This window comes from Neurospora tetraspora, assembly GCF_033439725.1.
Source record: "Neurospora tetraspora strain CBS 560.94 chromosome Unknown B0H65scaffold_1, whole genome shotgun sequence".
NCBI classification, from domain to species: domain Eukaryota; kingdom Fungi; phylum Ascomycota; class Sordariomycetes; order Sordariales; family Sordariaceae; genus Neurospora; species Neurospora tetraspora.
This window is the reverse complement of record NW_026944383.1, coordinates 452,464-475,825: the sequence shown is the minus strand read 5'-3', so window position 1 is coordinate 475,825 and position 23,362 is coordinate 452,464. Positions and strand designations below refer to the sequence as shown.

The following is a 23,362-nucleotide window of genomic DNA, read 5'->3' as shown; positions in this document are numbered from 1 at the left end:
AATAGTTTATTTTTTTATTATCTAAATACTATCTATAATTAAATAATCATCAAAACTATCCTACTTTTATTTACTAAAGCCTCGTTTATAATATACTATTATAAGATTAATTCTTATACGAAACGCCCTTCTAAGTAATTAGTAGCAATGTAGTATTTACAATTCGGCTACCCAGGACCCTAAATAATCAACTACCTTTAAAATATTAATAAAATTAAACTTACTAGTTAAAAACTATATAGTATACCCTCAATCAAATACGACGCGTACGCGATAGTAAAAATTAAATAATAAATTAATTGTATAATTAAAAACCGAAGTTTTAGACCTAGAGAAAAATTCGCTATTAATTTCTTCGAATTTAATAAAGGAATTAACAGGGTTAAATACCTTCTCCTTATCACCTATCGATAGTCCGGATATATTTAGGATTGTTACTTATTAAATCGTTAAACGGTCACTATAATTACTACGCTAATATCTTATATTAATATATTATAGTACCGATACAATATTAAAATTAAAACTTTTGAATATAATAACGAATTTATAAACAATAAGGTCAAATACAAATTATCATAATAAAAAACGAACTTTAAACCCTCTACTCCTAATATACAAATATAAAACGGTAAAGTAGAGCGTTCAAGGGGAATTATTAAGGAAAGATATAATACTATATTAACGAGTTCGAAATTCCTAATAGATTTATAGCCGGAAATCACTAACGTAATAATTTACTTCATTAATTATTCTCCTCATTACTTATATAATTAGAAATCTCCCTTCGAACAATTTTATACTTATATTATATAATAAAATAATCAATAAGAAACTCGTAAACTAAATTTAAACTACCTCAAAGTTTATAACTATAAGGCTTTTACTATAATAAATACCGTATAGAAGAAAGAGTAGCGGCGTTAAAAATATCTACCTAAAGTATAAAAAAAAAATTTCTTCGATTATTTAACGACTTCGATTTATTATATATAGAATTTATATACAAATCGGATTATTTAAACTAGGGATATAATTTTTAATAAAGAGATTATTTATAATTTAGATCTTAAGAAATTAAAAGAGGACCTCCAAGTAAATAGTAAAGAACTCGCGGATTTATTTAATAAAATTGACGAACCGTATAATTAACCCTCGAAAGTATCCGAATTACCAAAGAAAGAAGGTTATAGACTATAAAATAACATCAATAATATAAATATTAAACCACTCCCTTCAAACATCCTCGATCGAAACTACGAATAACGTTAAAAAGATTCCTAAGAGGAGAGCAATCAATTGTAAAAAATCGCTATTCAGCAGCCCACTATAAAAAGAATATCCATCGAATACATTATAAGATTATACCCATTACTTCCATTTACCCTACTAACCACACTCTATACTAATTATTCAATTAACCGAACTATTAATAAGCACTTTTATTAGTACAAACCGTAGGAAACTACCTTTAACGTTAGTAAACTATTATAGTTAGTAGTTAAAATAAACGGGAAAATAATTATTAAGGCGGAAATACAACGGTTAATTACGAAACATAGCCGTCTCAATAGAGTTCACCAACGGAATCTACTAATCATACCCAAATATTATAATAATCTTAATAACTACCTATTTAGTTAATTATTTAAATAAGTAGAAGGAACTTATTTATGAAATTATAAGGATATAGAAACGTAAATTAAAATCGACGAGGGCGTACTGTAGGTAAGAAGCAAATAAATCCTCGACTATATATAAGTATACGCTTATAAATTCAATAAAAATAACATATTTAATAAATATAAAGTAAGATTCGTCGTAAAAGGGGATTAGTAAAATAAGACGGGAATAAATACGTATACTTCTACCCTAGCACGGAAATTATTTAAATTTATTATCGCTCTAATTATTTATTTCAACCTTAAATTTATTTAATACGATATAATTAATACTTTTATTAATACCTTCCTTAATAAGGAGATTTATATACGTATATCGCCTAAGTATTAAATCCCCAGTAAAGTACTCAAATTAAATGAAGTATTATATAATCTCCAACGAATACCCTTACTATAGCAACGAGAACTCAACGGAATATTTAAATCGATAGAATTCGAAGCAATTCTTAAAAACCCCTATATTATAAAGAAGAATAATATTCTTATATTCTACTACGTCGATAATATCGTCTTTATATTTAATAAAAGCAAGATAGAGGGAATTAAGAAGTATATAATAGAATTATAATTAAAATATTACCTAACTAGAAGAAATAATTTCTAATAATTTCTAAATATCGAAATTATACGTAATTGAGATTAGGGATAGATTTAGTTGTTTTAAAAGGTATATATTAATAAAATTTTAAAATTATTTAAATCCAATTATTGACTTACTCTAATACCTATAAACTACAAAGAATTAGTCCCTTATAAAGGTATTACTAGCTATATAAAAATATATATTTACTAAATTAATATAAGATTATGATTATATGTAGTAATTAATATTCGATTAAATACCGCCTTCCCATTAAATAATTTAATTCGATATAATCATAATCCTAATCCTACTTATATAACTACTAACGAAAAGGTTATATAATATTTTCGAATAACGAAAATATAGGGATTCTACTTTAACGGCAATAATAAATTTTAAAATTACTTCTAATACCTCGTTTGCTAATAATAAGAATAACCGCAAGAGTTTATAAAAGCTTACTATTAAATTATATAGTAGTATAATTCATTAGGGAACAACTAAATAGACTATGGTTACTATATTAACGACAGAAGTAAAATTATATACGGTTAAAAAAGTAATAAAGGAAACTCTCTTTATAAACCGGTTAATTTCAACTCTAGGGGTAAAGCTATTAGAGAACCCTATCCCTACTCTATAATATAATAACCAATAGACTATTAGGGTACTTATAGAGGAAACGCCTACCTCTAATATAAAGATGAAGTATATAAATATTTATAGATACTAATTAAGGAAGGAGATTATTAAAAAGAAGATACTTAATATCGAATATTTGGAGACGAAATTGATACTAATAAATAGATTAATGAAAGTATTGGGTATTTTAGAACATAATAAATTCAAGGAGTTATTAGGCATAGCCGAAGTACCGCTGCGGAAAGATAGTGGAGGAGAGGATAATCTAATACTGAAGAAGGTGATAAAATATTAGGATTGAAGATATAAAAAGACGAAAGTAATATATAAATAGTTTCACTTTTAACTTCAAAGAAGTAATTAGAGGTCTGCAAGTGAGGGGGTGTATTAAATTCCAGGGTAGTATTCTACCCAAATATAGGTTAGATGCTAGAGTCCCAGCCACCTAATTTACAGGTCTTAGCAAATATGGGTTACCCCCAGAACCCCCAGACCTTCTAGAGCAGAGCGCTCGAGTCAGACACACAGAATCAATCAACCAGATCACACCAGTAAATCTGACAGTAAGCTCTTGGAGGGAGACAAGGGATATTGCAGCAAGGATGGCGGGAGTGCTAGCTGGGCTCTGGGTCCTTGCCTGGTCTACCTGGGTCGGCTGGACTGGCTGGGCTGGGGTCAAGCCGTCAAGGACATGGAACTGTTGCGGGATCTAGCGAAGATATCCGTCTGCCATGCAAGAAGACATCTAGGTACCGTAGCAGAAAGCGGTCTGTATATCGGCGGCAGAAGGCATTGAAATGTTCCACGAGGCGCCTTATAGATGTTCAAGACCAACAGCTCGTGGAACGGCACGCGGAGACCCGGTCTTTCCGCCGAGTAGAGTACCTCGCAGAGCATCTCGGGGACACCACTTTGTCGCCATTCATTTAGGGGTACCTGTCCAACAAGCCGGAAATGATGTCAGCTTACCTGGCACCGAGTGTAGCGAGTACCGGTAGACGCAGTGATGGGACTATTCCGCAGCCAAAGGAGATCTATCACCTCCGGCTTGCTTATCCGCTTCCCGAGGCAAGAGAGAAATGACAGCTCTCAGCCCGCCCACGGTCGTCCTGGCCATGTAGCGTCTTGCAAGAGACTGGGAGGAGAGGAGTTGCGCTTCTGCCGTATTGTCGCCTGTTTTCCTGACGTTGAAGTGGAACAGCCGCTAGGTACCTGGCGACTGCATCGTACATGCAACAGCGCGGAGGAGTACCGATGAATACGGAATACGGGCGCCGAGTATCGTCACTGAGCACAGGTATCGGCACACCATCAAGGTGGGTGGATGGAAGACAATGATCGAATCGAGAGTGATGAGTGGTGACGGCAAATTGGGGGGGTGGGGGTCTCGGTTAGGGTGCTCGGCGTGCGAGGGTGCCTCGTCGAGGGGGGTCTAGCGTGAGGAGCTAGGCTGGTTGTGCTTGTGTGCCCCAAGTGTTTGTGCGAACTGAAGCGTTCCGCCAGATTGGGGAAATGAGCACCGGAGATGCCTTGGGTTTGATGGAAAAGCAAGATAGGAAAGATCATCGTCGCGTCGCAGTGACGCTATTGAGAACGATTGGATTTCATTGCCAGTGCTTTCTGTCAGATTCAAGGGTGGTGTTAGCCATACCATATGGAGGTTAGCGCTCCAGCCACCTGATATTGCCTGATTTCTGGGCATATTTGGGTTACCCTAGCACCCCCTATACCTTCTGAGCGAGTTAGTTACACACACTCTTCAATCAATTAATTCCGTACTGTCATATTTAATAATTAATAGTTTGATTTGCATATTTACGTTTAACGCTACGATTATCGATTATAAGTAATATCTCTATGAAATTAATAACGTTAACTATATTCTTATTAAAGGAATTTACCGATAAGGCTATTATAGTTATCTTCAATACCCCTACTGATTGGCCCAATTAGTATAAAGCTCTTAAGAGATTCGCTAGTAATAATTAGAACTTTAGTAATTAGCTACTTAAGGGAGGACTTATAATTTAGAGGGTTCTACCCCCGAAGTTGGAAGACTTCTTCTTTATTAAGCAAGTAAAGGACTGTTTTCTAGCAGTAAAGAAGGAATTCGTTAAATTTAATAGAGGAATCCAGGTTAAGAAGGCCGTGACTATAATTATAATTACTATTACTATAATTATTAATACGAACAGTACTATTACTGAAATTACTACTACTACCTAATTTTAAGAAGAAGCCGCCGTTGGCGTTAACAAAGACGATGAGGAAGGAAGTTTAGGAGAAGAAGATAAAGAAGAGGAAAAAGAGGATAATAAATATTATACTAAGTAGGATATTAGGGAGGATATAGTTATTAATCCCTCTACCGATTTAATACTTACTAGGAAAGTAGTATACAATTAAGTTAATAATACGTATAATATTCGTTATAAGTATTAGAAAGATTTCAATAATACTAATATTCGAGTTTATAATTGGATGAACACTTATATCGCTGCTTATTATACTGATACTTTATTTAAATAGGATAAATTTACTTACGATTAACTTAGAGAAATCAAGAGTTAAATTAATTATTAATTTATTAATTAAATTGTTAAAATTTGTCAAAATTATTAAACCTTTATTAAAGAAACTATGAAGAAGTAACTTAAGGACTTTAAAAAGTAGCTATCCGATTAGGAAATCCTTATTATAAACGAGAAGAGATTTGGAATTAGTAAAGTAACATCCCCTATTTTATAGTTTACTGACTTTGTTAATATGGTCTGTAAATATAAACCTATTTAAGCTGGCAACTTTTAGAAGTTCGATAATGAATTCGAAGAAATATTTTTAAAATATAAGAATATATTTATTAATTTTAAAAGGGTTAGTATATTATAATATACTATACTATTAATTAATTTTAAGAAGGTTATAGTTCGTAGCGCTTAAAGTATTGGCCGCTTTAGTTTATAAGAATTCGCATTTAATAAGGAGGATGCTCTTAATTTTAATTATAAAAAGCGGAAGGTAAACGTAAAGAAGAAATACAGTACAGATAAAAATACGAAATATTCTTTATAGCCGAAAAAGAGAGGAGGCGCTACGCTACTTTGTAAAGTTTGCGAGCGAAGCCTTTACTTAGTAATACGCTATAAGTATTTAATGTTTGAGATTAAGGATAATTCTAAATAGAAGTTAAGTAGCCTTAATTAGAAGTTTATTAATAAGAATTTCGAAAAATATCTTAAAATTAGTAAAGAAGTTAAAAAGGCTAAGAATTAAATATAGGACTACTTTATTACCTTTACGTAGATTATTACTGTTGGACTTAATATATATATTATATAATAATTATTAATTTATAACGGATTTACGGGTCTATACGATACTATGCTAGTATAGGAATATATATATGGGTAATATATACTATAAATATATGCCCTATAATTTTGGTTGAATTTATTCGATTTTACTCGATTAAATATTCGTGGCTGAAATTCTACCTTATAAAACCCTAACCCTCGTAGAGGATGCATGGGTGGCCTGCACGGGTGGCCTAGACCGCACTAGGCGGCCCAGAATAGAATCGTGGCGCACACGGCACGAAAATGACTAGGGTAGACAAGGACCTTTGTTGATAAAAGAACCCTTTGTTCTTTCAACCTCGAAAACCTTTCGACTTCGGAAATAGATTTCTTAGTCTATTTTTGACATACGAAACCGAAGGAACTATTTCTGGATTCCTCGGAAAACAAGAAATTCAACCGTACAATCGGATTATTCACAGGATAACCAGGAGGCTCAGAAAATCTATAAGAAGGATGGTTCCCTCGAAGGAAAAGAGATCCTAGATAATTAGACATCACTCACTCATATCTTTACCAATCTACTACCTATCCACACAAACCACATACCATTCTATTCGTCTTTAAACGCTCTACACACCTATAATAACCACACACTCGATTTCCTACCAAGCAACTATCTTTTTCCACCCTCAAAAGATAGATTCTATCTTCTTCGTTATTCACCCTCAAGATTACTTTTTCGATATCTTAACTACCTTCAGCGTAGTCTCGGGAACCTTTGAAGATGATTTGACAATTACTTTAAAAAATTAAAAGAGACGAGAAATCGGTATTTACAATTTAATATTTCTCGTTAAATAAAGTACTTTTACTATAAGTAGCGGTAAAGATAATATTTATTTATTTAAAAATTTTATAATTTTCGATTTTGGGGCTTCTATTTATATTTTTAATAAAATTAATAGTTTTTTTTTTCATTTCGAATAGCGTCCTTAAAAGATTGCGTTTGGGTTATTGAATTTTAAATACTTATTAAGGGTTTTAGGACTATTAACGTAGAAGTATAGGGAGAGAGGGGAGCTTTAAGGTTGCAGTTGAAAGAGGTAGCCTTTTGCCTTAATTTTATTATAAATCTTGTATTATTACATTTATTTCGAAAGTAAAGTCTTTATTAGAACTATAAACCCCCTAATAATTACCTCTATCAGCTAAACGGTTTACTCTTTTATTTCTCTTTAAGAAATTTATTATTAAACAGTCTTCGAATACCTGCCCCTCTCCTTTAATTACACTACCTTCTTTACTCATCAAAATTGCTTTAATTCCTTTACTGGCCGTTACGTATATAAGATGCCTATTAAATTCTAGTATGAGCAATTTGATTATTACAGTCTTTAAAATTTCGAATACCTTTATAATATTGAGGGCGCTAAATTTAAAGAGCCCGCTATTTATTAGTACAATCCGTACGGTATTTTAAAGATTAAATGATAAATTAAATAAAAACTACGAAATAAGGGATTTAGCCTGAGAGAGCGTTTCGCCGTCGATTTCTTCGAATATAAAATAGTTAGAGGTAGCTTTAATATATTATACTTATTATTTATCGATAGATTAGATTCGTTTAGGATATTTATATAGCGAACTAAATAATTAAAGCTATTATTAAAAGATTTTTTTCGGTTATTGATACAATTAATTACCAATATAACATTAAAATTAAATACATTAAGTACAATAATAAATTTAATAGCTAATATATTAGGGATAAATTAATTATACGTTTTATTATTTTCGAACCTTTAGTACCTAATATTCAAATTTAAAACGGCGGTATTAAATATTTAGGAGGTATAATTAAAGAAAAGGCGCGTATAATAATAAATAGTACTAAATTTCCTTATAACTTCTAATTTAAATCGTTTTAATTTCATTCTATTTTATTAACTGATTACTTAAATATTTTTATAATTGGAAATCACTATACGAATGGTTTTATATTTTCATAACCTATTGTAAAGGGGTATAAACTAAGCCTTGTAAATTTAATTTCAGTTATTTATATATTTCCGGTTATAAAGTATATACAATAACAAGCACTATATAGAAAAAAGAGTAACGGCGTAAGAAATTTTAATTAAAGGTTTGGATTGGATTCTTTATTAGCTACGCTGCTTCTTCTATTTATTAAATTTGGAACCCATAGATTAATTATATTATTTATATTTGTAATATACACTTTAACGAAGATTTAGTCTATTTTGGGAATTTTAATAATTTTAAAGAAGGATTGAAGCTAATTAGCGACGAAATTGCTAATTTATTTAATTGAATTAATTAACCTCCTTAGTTATCTACGCGATATTTCGAGCCCTTTAATACAACCTAAGATATAGAAGATAACAATCTTACCCCTTTTTTATTATTATTCTTCGATAACGAACTTTAAGAAGATGGTAATAAGACTATTTCGAAATTAATAGAATTTACTACTTAAAGTAAAATATTTATCGGTTTTATATTTAGTTACCCTACCCCATTAAGTATATTACTAGCTATTTTTATTACCGGCTTTATAATAGATTTATTAGAGCCTATTTCTTTTCCGACTTTCGAATTATAAAAAGCCGCGTTTAATATTAGGAATTTTTTTTAATTAATTAGGCAACGGTAGGGTAAGATAGTTACGAAGGTAGAAATTAACCGTTTAATTTCTAAAGGTAATAAATTAGATTCTATTAACCGTTAAAATTTCCTTTTAATCCTAAAGATTTATTACAATTTCAAATATTACGATTTAAGTGATCTCTTTCAGTAAGTAGAAGAAATATATTTTAATAATTATAACGAAATAAAGTTATAAGTTAAAATCGATGAAGACGTTCCCCGTATTAAAGGTCTTTAAATCTTCGACTATATATAGGTATACGTATATAAGTTTAATAAATATAGTTGATTATTAAAGGTGAAGGTTCGCTTTATAATTAAAGGAGATTAATAGTATAATTATAATAAGGAGACATATGCCTCTACGTTAGCTAGTCGCTTATTTTAGTTAATTATTGTTTATACTATTAAATTCGATTTCAAATTTATTTAATACGATACAATAAATACTTTTATTAACGCCTACTTCGATAAGGGGATTTATATATATATACCTCTTAGTTGTTAAAAGTACGGTATTATTTTTAAGATTTTTAAAGCCTTTTACTGTTTCTAACAAGCTCTTTTACTATAATAACGAAAATTTAACAGGATTTTCGAAAGTTTGGGGTTTAAGCCGTTATTTGAAGACCTATATATTTTTAAACGTAATAGAATTTTGATTTTCTACTACGTTAACAATATTATTTTTACCTTCGATAAATTATAATACGATAAAATTACTTAGGTTACAAAAAAATTAGAGGAGAAGTATAAGTTTATTAATAGTAATAATTTTTAATAGTTTTTAAGTATTAAGATTATTCGAGACCGAGAGGTAAATTGTATTTAATTATCCTAATAAAAATGTATTTATAAAATTATTAAATTAATTAAGAATTTTTATACCTTCGCTTTTATTCTAATAAGCAACGAAGAACTTATATTTCATAATAGCGTAGCCTCTTTCAATAAAATCCGGAAATATTAGGTTGTTATTAGCTCTATAATATATATTGCTATAATTACCTAGCTTAATATTGCCTTTGCTATTAGCTGATTGGTTCGTTATAATTATAATCCCGGTCCTTAATATTATAAAACTATTAATGAAGTTTTATACTACTTTTAATATTACACTAATCTTTCCTTTTATTACAATAAATTAACGAAATTCGAAATTACTTTAAATACGTCGTACGCCGATAATTCTCTAAATCGAAAGAATTCGTATAGATTTACAATTAAATTCTTTAGTAGTTTGGTTTATTAGGGTATAATTAAATAAAAGACGGTATTTACTTTAATAATAGAAGTAGAATTATTATCGATTTTAAACATTATTAAGGAAACTATTACTGTTATACCTTTATATAAGGAAATTAATATTCCCCTCAATAAGGATATGCCTATAATCAGTTGTAATAATATATAAACGATCTATATATTAATTATTAAAATAGCAAAGCTAATAAGTAAATTAAAATACGTTAATATTTATTATTATTAATTAAAGTAGGAAATTGTAGAGGAAAAGATTAAAATTAAGTATTTGGAAACGAAGAAAATATTAGCCGATAAATTGACGAAAGTTTTAGAATAATTATATTACGAGAAATTCCGGGAATTAATAGGAATAATAAATATACTAATTCGTAAAGAGATAGGGATAGATAAGGAGATTCTGGATAATATTTTGGAAGATATTTATAGTTTGGCTGGAGAAATTGACATGCTAGAAGAGAGATTTTGTAAATAGCTTCACTTTTACCCTGTTTGGAAGGTCTATAAGTGAGGGGGTGTATTAGATTTAAGGGTAGTATTAGCCATACTATATAGAGGTTAGCACTCTAGCTACCTGATATTACTTGATTTCTAGGCATATCTAGGTTACCCCAGCACCCCCTATACCTTCTAAGCGAGTCAGTCACACACACTCTTCAATCAATCAATTCTGCACCGTTACATCTGACACTTTCGGTGCTGCTTTTCGAGGCGGGTGCAGAAGAGAACAGTGCAGTGGCATTGGAGAAAACGGTTGTGGTCAGCGGGAAGTGCTTGCCAAAGTGACCCAGACGGCATGCCAAGCACTGTACGGATAGTCGACAGCTTGAGCGTACCGGAACAAAGTTTATCACGTATCTTACCGAAACTATACGCTTTATGCAGGTACTCGTACCCTTCGGACCTTATGAGCCGTGCAATGCCAGCTTGTGCAATACTCCGACGGCAGAGCATGTGATCGTATGGGAAATGTGTCGACTACATCCAATTGGTCTGGACTCGTCGACTCAATGACAAATCCCTCACGTACGGCGTCGGATACTGGGTGCTTGGTCACCAATTGGCCCAAAGACGACTGCGTGCCTACATACGGGGGAGATACGTACGCACGATAGCGACTCTCATAATGTGGGAAATTGAACCGGCACCTCAACTGGAACTTGCTTGCCGAGTATGAGCGGTGACGGATGCGTCGCTACCAGCCCCGGCACCAAGGACGCATCACGTTGCATCCGAACGACCACTAAACACACCAAGAAATTACTCCGTGTGGCATAACAAAACCACAAAGTGCAGAGCCCTTCCACACCTTCCTCGGCACGTAACGCTGGCGACAAATATCAGTCGAACGACGGGTCATCCGTCCTATGCAAACCAAGCCAAGCGATAGGACAACAGGTGAGCAACATGTAGTTTCTTGACCGCCATTACCACCAGAAGGCCTAGATGGGAAATGGGGGTGTTAACATGAAGTCCAAAGTGGAAGCTAACTCCTCCTCCGCCAGCAGACTATCGGAGCTCAAGTGGCAGCAAAACGGACGACGTACGGAACATGGTATGTCCTCATACGGTATCGAAAACGCTACTGAAAGATACAGCCCTGATTCACCGTACAGTTGGATTAGGAATCTTTCCTCTTGGTGCCTTTGCACAACCAAACCTTTGCTCCAAAATATCATCCAATTGACTCGTTGGAGGCATTATTTCAACCACGTGAACAGTTTAAAGAGCGAAACGGATCATATCGAGTTTCCTCGGCCTTTTTCTTGTTCGCCTTGGCATTCCTCGTTTGTTCCAGACGGAGATGCCAGAGCAGGGCTCACGGGGGAGGCTGGGATGCCAACACGCCTTTCCCATTCCCCCATCATCCATCATCCATCCCCAGTCCCACGCTGGCGTCCATGGATGACTTCCATGGGTATCCTCCATGTCTTGTCTCCATGCGTTCGCTTGAATGGATGCCCTGTCACCTCTTCCCGCTGCTTTGGCTGCTTTTGAAACCATGCTCAATCCCAGTTGTCTGTCCAACCACCCTGCTGGTGTGCCTGGCAGACAACAGCTGCCGGCACCTCTCTTCAATGTAATTTGTTCCTCTTCACCCCTTTCTTCCATCACACCTTTTCCAGACGTCTCGAGGACCAGGGTAAAGAGTGCCGGATTGCATGGTCCAGTACACGGGGGTGTTCCCTTGCAAGCCAGCCAACCTTCACCATGCCGCAACAATTCCCTGACAAGCGCCATCTTAGGCTTTTTTACCCCAAGCTTCGAAGAAGCTTCAGAAGCTTCCATCGTAGGGTTGCTGTACCATGAAGCCCAGGGTCCCTGCGCCGGCTGGTGTTCCTCCACTGCGCTGTCTTCCCACCAAGCCTAGTGCAGGCCGCTCAACGGTCGCGAACAGGTGTATCCTTGCCCCCGGACTGCGTCTTTGGAGCCTGTTTCTTGGGAATGCCCCCAAAAGCCATCCTGAACTTCAAGCGCCATCTACAAGAGGCGATGTTGGAAAATACCGGCCATGATCACGGCCAGGCTCGGCTTCCACAATGTCGCTGTACAATGCATCTTTGTCAGCATTTGCCCTGCTCTTGCACCCACACCTGAGTTGCCGTGGATAGGTGTGATTCGGAGGGAGCGGAAACTGCAAGTTATAACTGTTCCGTTACGACGCAACATCGCAGAAGGTCCCGTCTGCATATCAGTGGTTCCCTCCAGCTGTTAGTGACAGTATCCCTGTCCCATTGTACGCGTGTGCTTTCGAGATCTCATCGCTAACATGTTCAATGTTTTTATTCCGCGTTTTGTGTTGCTCTGTGCTGTCGAAGACAGTAAGTCGCTGTTCAGTTTTGTGAAGGTAACCTCATAAGGCTCCTCACCCGTGCCCTCGTGTCAAATAAACTATACAAACCCGGAACGCTTCCCATATGATACGTAACTTTGATCTCGGCGAGTGTCACTCTCAGCATACGTACCTCCTATCGGTTATTTGAGCTTTTACCCGTCTCAGGTGGACACATAGCATCGCGTGCTTTCTTGGAGCAATCTACCCGACGTACGAGCTCATTGTTTCTATCCAAACGTGAGCGTACCTGTGTTCACGCCGGTTGTCGAACGACATTCAGTCTCGAACCGAGTACATAGACGTCAAGCCAAGCTCAGAAGAAGAAGTGATGAAAGGCTTCCGAGGAGATCGAATGTCATCCAATTCACGTGTTCGCGTCTAGCAGCGTGTCTTTTCTTCCCCACAGACACCCCTGTGGGAAGGAGCGGCTAGGCTGCAGGTGCAGGTGACCCTTGCAAATTTGAATTATTGGCGCAGTTGGGGACCGGCCGGCGATATTTGAAGAAGCCATTTTTTTTCTTCCTCGGTCTTGTCTCGACACGTACCTCGAGCTTCAACTTTTGTCGCAGACGTATTCTTCCTTGCACCAAAATCAAGTTGCAGAGCTAGAAACAAAACTCAGATCTATCCTCCAGGACCATCGGGATCGAGCGCGCATCCATTCTATCGAACCATCCCTCTCGGCCCCTCCGTCTTCTTCAAACAGCTTCCTAAGCTTCCAGAGTCCAGACCGCCAGACTCCCACCAGGTGAAGTGAAAGGAAATACCTTCCAGGTTAGCCAGCGTAGTGCTTCCACTCCAAACCAGCAACCGCTCGACTTTCCATCTTCAACTGGTATTTTCAGGAACCTTCTCCAGGTACGTGATGTCAGTTGCGACAAACTTGCGATGGCATATCCCCGCTGCTGTGCCTCTTTCTGTGTTCCGCCTGTTGTTTCCTACCCAAACCCTATATGCGCCCGGGCGCGTCTTACACTATGCCACCATCCCCACGCTCCAATTGCGCGCTCCCGTCTTCACTCCTCGTCCAGGCACGACCTGGAACCTGGCTGTACTTTTAGACGCCATTCCCGTGGCGTTTCTCCAGGCTCGGCGGCATGATGCTTGTCCCCAACCCTAATCCCGGCCCGCCTGCCATGCCGTTCCGCAAGCTCCCCGTCCATAGCCCCGAAGTCCCAACACCAGGTACCCAGCTTGGCTACAACCTGCGTACATCTGGGCAACTCCCATCCCATGCTTTGCTCTTTCACGTGGAGATATTTGTGATATCGTCTTCATAACTTGGAGCATAGCTTTGGGTTCCCGGGGATCCTGGCAGTGCCTATCAACACGTCTTGTTCAGCATACTGATTTCTAACTGCCGTGTAACTTACAGCGCCTCCGCGATCATCCTTGCTCCGCCCACGAACGGCCTCCATCCGAACTTGCTCTCGACGGCAACCCGTTGCCCGTAGTGACAGGTCTACAGCGTCGGCCACTCAAAACAACCATTCATACAATATCAGCTCTATACAACATCACCATTGATCGCGTCCGCCCCGAATTGGTCGCATCACTTCGCGCTATATCACAAAATCCACTTGAGGCGGCCTCTTTCGCGCAGAGTCACACCACACCATCCGGTTCTTTGCCCGGGCTTTCCACGCTCCGATTTAGTACAGGTAATTCAAACCCACAGCGGCCCCAACTCATCTGATACTCGGCCAAGGAGCCGACACAGTTCAGATCATCAGCAATCTAATAGGTATTAAGCGCTTCCGGCGTTGACGTCGAAAGGTGACGTATTTGCAGATACTAACATAAAGCGTGAGCAGCGCGTCACAGCCGAGTACAGACCCCGGCTGCCCCCAAAGTTTCGTTGAAACGTAAGGTACGAACGTACATGTATGTAACAAAGTTCACCTCAGCGTCCACCTGCATGATACCTTAACCCTTCTGCCCTCGCACGTGGCTGCAGCAGGGGCTGTCCACCACCACTGGCCCTGGCAGATTGCCCCTGAATTGGTTCCTCAGGTCGCAGCACGAATTGAGGACTGCATTCAACCAAATCGAAGCAAAACAGACACTGACCTAAATGGTCACAGAGCATTTACTTTGAGCGCCTATTTTTCGACGCAAGAGTCGCAAACTCAAGACTTACGGCATTGGTATGTGTGTGTGTCTTTTTCTCCTCGGGCCTTCTACACCGGCTTTGCGGTGGTCCCCAGATTGCCGTACCGTTTTCTTGCAGGGGCTGCGCAATCCAAGGCAAAGCCGTTTCAATCTCGGCAACGTTTCCAGTCTAGTGCCGCCCTTGGACATTGCATTGAGCTTGGAAATTTCGGTCTAATGTCCAATGCCGCTGCCACTTGATTACTATTTTTAATAGTCGAGAAACCCGCTCTTCAAAGCGCATTCAACAGACTGTTTGCTAATGTCTTTCTTTCCCCAGCTTTGCTAATCTTCACGCCAAAGTGTAAGAGCCGTCTCCTGTCTCCTTGTCAACAAGTATTACCATCCGTGCATCCCGCTTAACTAAGGTTCACGGCAAAGAAACAACTAGAGAACTGCCCAGGCTGCCCCTACATTACCTTGAGGTATCCGTTCGCCGTCGCGTCCTCTAGCATCTACAATCAGGATCCCTTCAGCTGCCGAAGGCAAGACAAAGCGTTGTGAGTACTCAAGGAATCCACCACCACACGCGGTCCAGCTGTCACCAGGCCGGTCGCTCAACGTTCCCGCCTTTACACATCCGTTGGCAAGGATATCCGTCTGTCAACAGAGCACAGCGTCCAGGATGGCTTCCGACGACTGGTAGGGCCATATGTTTGTTTCTGTCCTCTTGCTAACCGTTCCCTTTTCCAGACGCATCTACGTTGCCCTTTACGCAAAGGGTAAATCACTAGCCATGGGATTGTCAATGGCTCATCGTCAGGCCCCGGGCCAGTATAAGGAAGAGCCCGGCCACGATTCGGTAAGTCACACTTTGCTTCGTCTTCACACATTTTCCCGTCACGAACATTGCACTATCCACCAGATCTCGTAAAACGTGGCGCGTCTGGGAAGATGCCGTATTTCATGATCAGTGTCAGGCGTCTAGTGACGCTGTTTTGCGGCAGTCTTTGCACCCCAACGTGCCCGTGGCAGGGGCTTCGCGCTGCACGCGCAGTATCATCATGTCGGATATGTGCGCAAGGACCGCCATCGTCGTGATAGACGTCGACATCGAAACATGAACGTTTGACTTCAACACACCCCTTATTGTTTTATTCCTTGTTACCTATACCGTTGCAAAGTTGCCGCATTTGGACAGGGGTCCTGGCCCAAGTCAGGTATCCCAGGATCACAGATGTTCCAGAAAAATCGGGTGCCTGTCGAAAGCCTTCTAGGTGCGGGTGCCATCGATTGCTGGGCAGGGCTTCTGGGAATTGCAGGGGGTGACCTGTTTCACCACCAGCCAGGGCGTCGGGAAGTATGCGACAAGGGCTGTGCGTCGATGCCGGTTTGCGCAGTGCGCTATCATCAACCCCCGTGCATCTCAGGCCTTAGGCTCGGGTCTCACGTTTAGCTTTTGCACTCCCATAACTTCCCATCACGAAGCGTGCTCTGCCGGCTTGGCCTGGCGGAGGTGATTTGGACGAGTGCGGCGGTGGAACACAAGCCAGCGAGTCACCGCAGGAGGTCCTGAGCCGATGGTGGAAGCAGTACGCAAAACACAGAGACCAAGCTGGGCGCTGTCGGAGAACTGCAGAATAGCGCAAATGTCCTTGGACAATTCGCGATCATTTTGCTGATTCTTGTCGGCTGTCCGCCTATCTGCGCCTTGCCTGCAAGCAACGCATGCGATTTTGCACCATGCACATTTGCCGGGTGCTCACAGCGGATTTGCTGCTAGCTGAGTGGTACCTAGAACCCCCCAGAGCAGCTTTCCCGGTGGGGGTACCGGCCAGTGTACAGAGTCGCAAACGCGGCATCGCAGTCTGCTCGAGATTGAGGCCTTCAGTTGCTTCCCCCATAACGGCGGTGTGGTGGCTGGGAATCTCAAGCGCACAATGGCCGCTCACTGCCCAGTGTCATTCATTCTCTGACGACATGGCGGCCGCCTATCATCAATTGGCTTTCTGCATGGCACGTGGTCACTCTACAATTCTACAAGTTGGGGGAAAAGAAGGTCCAGCGATCCGCTTCCCGAGACGCAGGCTGCGCCAACGCGTTCATTTCAAACGCCTACCGTATTAGTCAGTTCTCACACGTCTCGAGAAGCCTCGTGCGACGGTCTCGCCATGTCGAGCGTGTCACGAGTGATAGCGCTTGGCCGTGATCGAGTCTGTTCAGAGTCAGTTGAGTTCTTGGCTGGTGGAGCCTGGAGGCGATACACGGCCGAGTGGTCCCGGCGCTCTAACTTTCACACTAAAGCCCCTAGAGGGGTGGGGCCGGAGGGGAGCAAGCTAGCCAACCGTTGACAAGTCGACGCGCGACGTCGGGTCTTTTCATCGTGTTTTTTTCCCCCTAGAGAGGTCCCACCGAAAAATCTGACGGGGGCGTGATGGTTAACTCCGACCGACTGAGCGCGATGGACCACAATGGCACCAGGAGCCAGAGTTGCGACTCGTGCACGGCCATCGGGACACTGTCGGTATCTGCCGCACATAGTGAGTGGACATAGAGTATTTTTTCCGCGTGCGGCTGCAAGCGCAAGCGTGCTCTGTATGCTGTACGGCGGGAGAGCAGATGAAGCGGCTGTTGTCGAGAGTTTGGTTCACATAGGTGTTTCGCTGCCAACCATGGGCTTTCGCTCCAAGGCGACACCAATTCCGTTCCTTTGTGGCTAGTGGCTTTCCAATGTTCTCGAAGCCATCCAGGGTGATTCATCAGGACAAGGGCCTTCTGAAGTTCTGATGGTGACTGGGGAGAATCGAAAGGGTGCATGGATTCTCCAAATGGCCAGTCAGGGCAGGGATCCGCGCGTGGGATACGGGACCCGCATGCACACCGCCCATCCTTGCCCATGCAAACGATGGAAGCAACGTCGAGAGACACGCCAAAGACACCTCCAGTTGAGGAACTCCAGTGAGAAAGCGCCAAAGTCACCAAAATTTGTTCACCATACGGCCAAAGAGCCAAGTCGCATCCATCGAAAACCATCATCGTCGGACTGCCAGAACGCCGCTAGGGGTTTGCCTCCAGTGGCAGAGAGTGGCTAGCTCCGATCACCGATACTTTTGTTGGGCAAAGAGTGGTGCTACTCGGCCTCTGCAGTCTCTTGTATCCTCGCCATCATTGGTCACTTCATCTAAAAAGCACTCGCCCCTTGTTCACGTTTTCAGACCATGCGCTGTCCTACCACATCCATGATCCATACACACCTTGCCGATGTCTTCTTCATCTCACCGGACGGTCTCTGGCACTGGGTGATATGGGCCGGTGCGCTTGTGTCTCGTTCGGGGCCGTCAACGGCGTAGTTCGCTGAAGAAGAGTTGACAGAAATGGGAAGTTTCCCAATGGCTTTTACGCTTCAACCGTGTGTCTGTATCAGACGCGAGAAGAAAAGCACAAGCCTTGCAAGACCAACACAGATTGAAGGGCAGAAATAAGGTCTGCTATGCACACAGTGCTGTATCATAGACGCCACCGTTACGAAACGGACGAAACGCTACGGTACATCTGACAGATACTTGGCCTGCAATGCACACCCACCGTCTGCACCTTTTTTTTTTTTTTTTTTTTTTTTTTTTTTACAAGCGCAAAATTAGACGGTGTCCGTCCATCAATTTCCCGCAATCTGTACTCGTCCATTCCTTTTGCTCCGGCCTTCACCTTGGCCGTGGCCCACCTGCTTTTCCCTCGACATCGATTCTGATCCCTCATCCTGGATCCCCACAGTCGCCAGCATTTTTCGCAATTTCCCCCTCACATCACCAGGCAGCGGTGTGAGTTCGCAGAGCAAAACCATTTGTCGCACCCTTGCCCGCTCCAGTGGACAAACACGCTCACCTTTCCTTTTTGCGATATCCGTCACAACAGTTCGGGTTAGTGTTTACTCTGGCTTCTGCACTCCTGTCCGTCGGTCAGCCCGGGGTAGTGTTCCTGGGTGTGCGCAATACGACGCTGCCACTGAGAGAAACCCAGTGGGAATCTCGAAACTTCGGGTGTTGATTCCGATACCTCGTCGCTCCACTCGTGGTCGCGTTGATCCTGGGAGCTGTGGGCTGCAAGTTCGCTGCCAGTTGCGGTGCCAGCCAGAGGCCCCCCCGCCACGGTCGCAGAGACGGTCCCAGACAGTCCCCGTCAGTCCCCGTCAGTCCCAGTCGCCCCCCTCCAGCCAGAAAGCGTTCGGTTCGGATGCCGTATGGAAGGAGGGCCTTGTCCTACTACAAATCCCACACCAAATTCCCGAGGCTAGCCCGCCTCACCCGTTGATCCTCGTCGTCGCTTTTTTTCTGACGGGGCCCCTGAAAAACACCAACATCCCCAGTCCTTGCAGCTTCTTCTGGTCCTCGCAAAGAAAAAAAAATATCCCGAGACGCGTCCACCGTGCTCCAGAACACATGGTTGTTTTTTTAACATAGACCTTGTATTCTGAAAACTAATGGTTGTCTCCTCTATGCAGCATCACCCCCATCACCAGCAACAGGGTCCTGTTCCTCCCCATCTACAACACTCGAGACCCTCGAGCATTGTGCACCAGCATCACAACCAGGCACCTCAGCAACCGCCTCAACACCAGAGTGCCTATTCCTCGGGTCACTCTGTCTATCAGCAGCCGCCTCAGGCCAACAACACTCAGGATCATCTGCCTTACTACCCGCATCCCAGTCCCTACAGCACCCCTGGCGCAACAAGCGGATATACATCCGCAGGTAAGTCTCTTCGCCCTCCTGGCCCTGGCTCCCCCTTCTCTCTTTCACGATGCTTACACGATCGCGCAGACACCGGAGACATGATGGCCACGTCGATAAGGCCTCCCTACCCGCCCATGACCTCCTACCATACCCCCCAGTCGAACTCGCCAGCATCGGTCGCGTCGCCTTCGGGGCATGATCAGCAAAGGAGCATCTACGGACAAGCCCCTTCGCAGCTACACCAGCAGTCCATGTACTATGGCGCTCCTCAGCATCCGCAGTACTCGTCGATGCCGGCGCAAACTGCGCCCTCGCCGTATGCGCAACACGCCCAGCAGTCCCACCAGTCGATAGCCTCCCAGCCCAGCATGATGATGTCTCACACCGCGCCGCAGCACCAGACAAGCCACCAGGCGACGCTGAATGCTCAGACAGGAATGGCAACGGTCAGCCCTCGCCAGGGCAAGATTGAGACTCAGCACGGCATGAACCATCAGATGCAGAGAAACAGTGCCCCCGTACCGCTCGCTGGCGGCGCCCCGTCGACTACTCCTCAGAACGGCACGACGCCCACTGGATCGGCATCTGGCGTGAACCCTAACGCGGCTCCCGGCCCGATTCCCGCAACAACACCACTCGTCGTTAGACAGGATCAAAACGGTGTTCAGTGGATTGCTTTCGAGTACTCTCGCGACAGGGTCAAGATGGAATACACAATCCGCTGCGACGTGGAATCGGTTAATCAGGATGAGCTGTCTCCCGAGTTCAAGACCGAGAACTGCGTTTATCCTCGCGCGTGCTGCCCCAAGGAGCAGTACCGTGGCAACCGTCTGCAGTACGAGACTGAGTGCAACACAGTCGGTTGGGCGTTGGCTCAGTTGAACCCGCCCCTCAGAGGCAAGAGAGGGCTCATTCAAAGGGCGGTGGACAGCTGGCGTAACAGCAACCAAGATCCGCGACTCAGATCCCGCCGCGTGCGGCGAATGGCCAAGATGAACCACCGCAACAAGGCCGGTTCAGCAACCCCCCATCCTGCCCACATGGCCGGTCCCACCGGCCCTGCTGGCATCTCGACACCGGCAGCAATGGGCTCCAGCGGCGCTGCCGCCATCAACAAGCCTGGAATTAATAATATGGGTACGTCGATGCACCATCACCATGCCCACGATAATGGAAATGCTCAGGGAGGAGGAGACGAAGTCGGTATGTTTCACCAGATGGCCTAATGCGCGAGTTGTTGCGATTCAGTGTGATACCTCATTTCAAACCGATTGTTTAAAACTGCGCCTGCCTTGTTTGGTTTATGTTATGGGTCTTGGGATATTTTGTTTTTGTCTTTCTCTTTCAGACTTGTTATATACCGGCTCGCCAACGCAAGTTGACGAGCTCTGCACTTGGGCGATACTGGAGATTTCTGGTATAAAGAAAGATCTGTACATTACGATAGTTGCGCGTTTGCTGTTGTTTAGTTTGTTTTGCTGGTTTTCGGTCGTCGTTCAGTCGTCTGGCTTCTGGCAAACGTTTTGCATTGCATTTACCTTGCAATCGCATACCCATCAGCATCGCTTGTCACATATTAACCAACACCATCATCACCCACACATCTACTTGGCCCTCTGCGAAACAGGGGGGCATTCCCGAGTGGCTGGAAAGCCCCGAATTTGCTGTTACTTTGTCTTTACCGCGCATTGCCTGGGGGTTGTTAGAGATCTGCGAGTTGACGTTGCCGCGCTGGCTTTTGGTTTGAAACAGCATCACACTCAATCGCACACTCTCTAGTTGCAAGGCTAACTGGTCCATGCCGTCGGGTCTGGCCTATCCAACACTGGGATCAACACGCTAACTCGTATTTCTTTGCTTTTTTTTAGGCGATGGGGAGTACGGTGACGACCAACAGCACCACCACCACCATCATCACCAGGCTCCCTCCCAGGGTAGCTCTGACGAAAGACCAGCCCAGGTTTTCTCCAACCACGGCTCGTATCCCAACGGTGCGCCATACGGTTCGTCCGCAATGCCTTCGATCCACGACACCCTCAGTGGCTCTCCGCATGCCAGCGGCACCGGTCCTGTCACCGCTCGTCGCACAACGACCCCCGGCCGCGGCACCGCCCGTGATGATGAGCCCGAGGATCTCTTCCCCGACATTCCCGAAGCAAAGAAGCGCAAGTTCATTCTGGTCGAGGACAGCGACAGGCACAGCCGTCTCCGCGTGAGAGTTACTCTTGACGGAGTCGACACGCGCGAGATTCCCGACAGTTTCCGCAAGGGAGCTAGCGTCTACCCTCGCTCTTACTTCCCTCGTGAGATGCAAAGCCCACCTCCGAGTGCCACTGGCAGCAAGTTCTTTACCGATGACTTGAGCGACGTGGAGGATGACGGTACCACCGATACGGAGGGCCGTCGCGCAGCAAGGGGTACCAAGCGGAGCGGCAGAGTCATGGTCAAGGTGCCGATGGGCGAAAGCCAGGAGGGCGAGATCGCCATCCCCCGGATGAGGAGAGCGTTCCGTGGAAAGGAGGTGCGGCTCAACGACTTGGGCTATCGCATGGCCTGGCTCCAGAGCAGAGTTTTTGCCGGAAGGACGGTATTCTTGCAGCGTGCTTGTGAGTCTTTCTCTTTCGTTTTCTTCCCTTCCCTCGTCTTGCTTCCTAATTACACAGAATGAATACTAACGATCCCATCTCAAACACAGTGGACTGCTACCGAAACAAGACCCGAACTGCCATCGAAGGCATGATGCAAGACGTCAAGACGGCTGCGCCGCATTACGAGACCCGCGTTGGAAAGCGCAAGTGGAACGAGCGCATGCGATACGGCGAGAAGAAGGAGGAGGAATCTTAAGGAGCTCGCCTTCACTGTCGCCCGCATCGCATCGCATCGCATCGCATCGCACAAACATGACCTTTTTTCAACATCAATCAAGACAACACCACTCCAAAAGACAAGATTTACACAAACAATGTTTTATGATGAAGAAGGAAGAAAGAAAGCGAAGGATGGAAATGGATATGGATATGGAATGGAATTGATGTATGGATGGATGGGATCAGTCGATCGATCGATGATACGATCGATTCCGATTGATCCTTCGGCAACCTGACACCTGACACCTATATTATGTATATGACAAAAACACAAAACGACAAAAATTGATGTAAAGCAAAGAATCGAATTGATGGTATAATTTTGGAATTTTGGAAAGGAAAAGAGAGATGATGCTTCTTGTCACTGCTAGCAACCTTGTTGGATGTCTGGTGCTGTAGTGTACTGTGTTTCGGTCTACCTACTGTGCACTGGGTAAGAAAAGAGAAGGAAAAGGAAGAAGCACAACCACAAGGGTACGCTGTGTATTTGGTTGTTGCCTGTCTGTTTGGTGTTGTTTTGTTTAGAATGAAAATGCAAGTACCATGAACATCCACAAGGGGTTGCTTGCTTGCCTTCGTACATGTTGGTTGGTTTGTTGATTAGTGAACAAAGCATGCAGTTTTGGAGTAGTAGCTAGGTGTTGGATAGAAACCCTAGTAATAATGTAGGTGTTATATACGCTGTTGTTTAGGACATGAAAT

At 42.7% G+C, this 23,362-nt stretch overlaps 2 protein-coding genes across 2 annotated transcripts; one reads left to right on the top strand and one right to left on the bottom strand.

Moving 5' to 3' along the window:
• Positions 1-15,538: 15,538 nt before the first annotated feature.
• B0H65DRAFT_504339 (uncharacterized protein) lies at positions 15,539-17,602 on the bottom strand (the record flags this gene model as incomplete). The annotated part of the gene is given in 7 exon segments (XM_062827905.1): positions 15,539-15,571; positions 15,583-15,723; positions 15,953-15,977; positions 16,232-16,393; positions 16,403-16,467; positions 16,625-16,696; positions 17,489-17,602. Coding segments are annotated over 7 exon segments (612 nt in total).
• A 1,938-nt stretch (positions 17,603-19,540) lies between these two features.
• Positions 19,541-22,637, top strand: B0H65DRAFT_414680 (uncharacterized protein; the record flags this gene model as incomplete). Its single annotated transcript, XM_062823931.1, has 4 exons — positions 19,541-19,811; positions 19,881-20,996; positions 21,662-22,399; positions 22,489-22,637. 4 exons carry the CDS (start codon positions 19,541-19,543, stop codon positions 22,635-22,637), a joined length of 2,274 nt encoding a protein of 757 aa, XP_062685580.1.
• Positions 22,638-23,362: the final 725 nt, after the last annotated feature.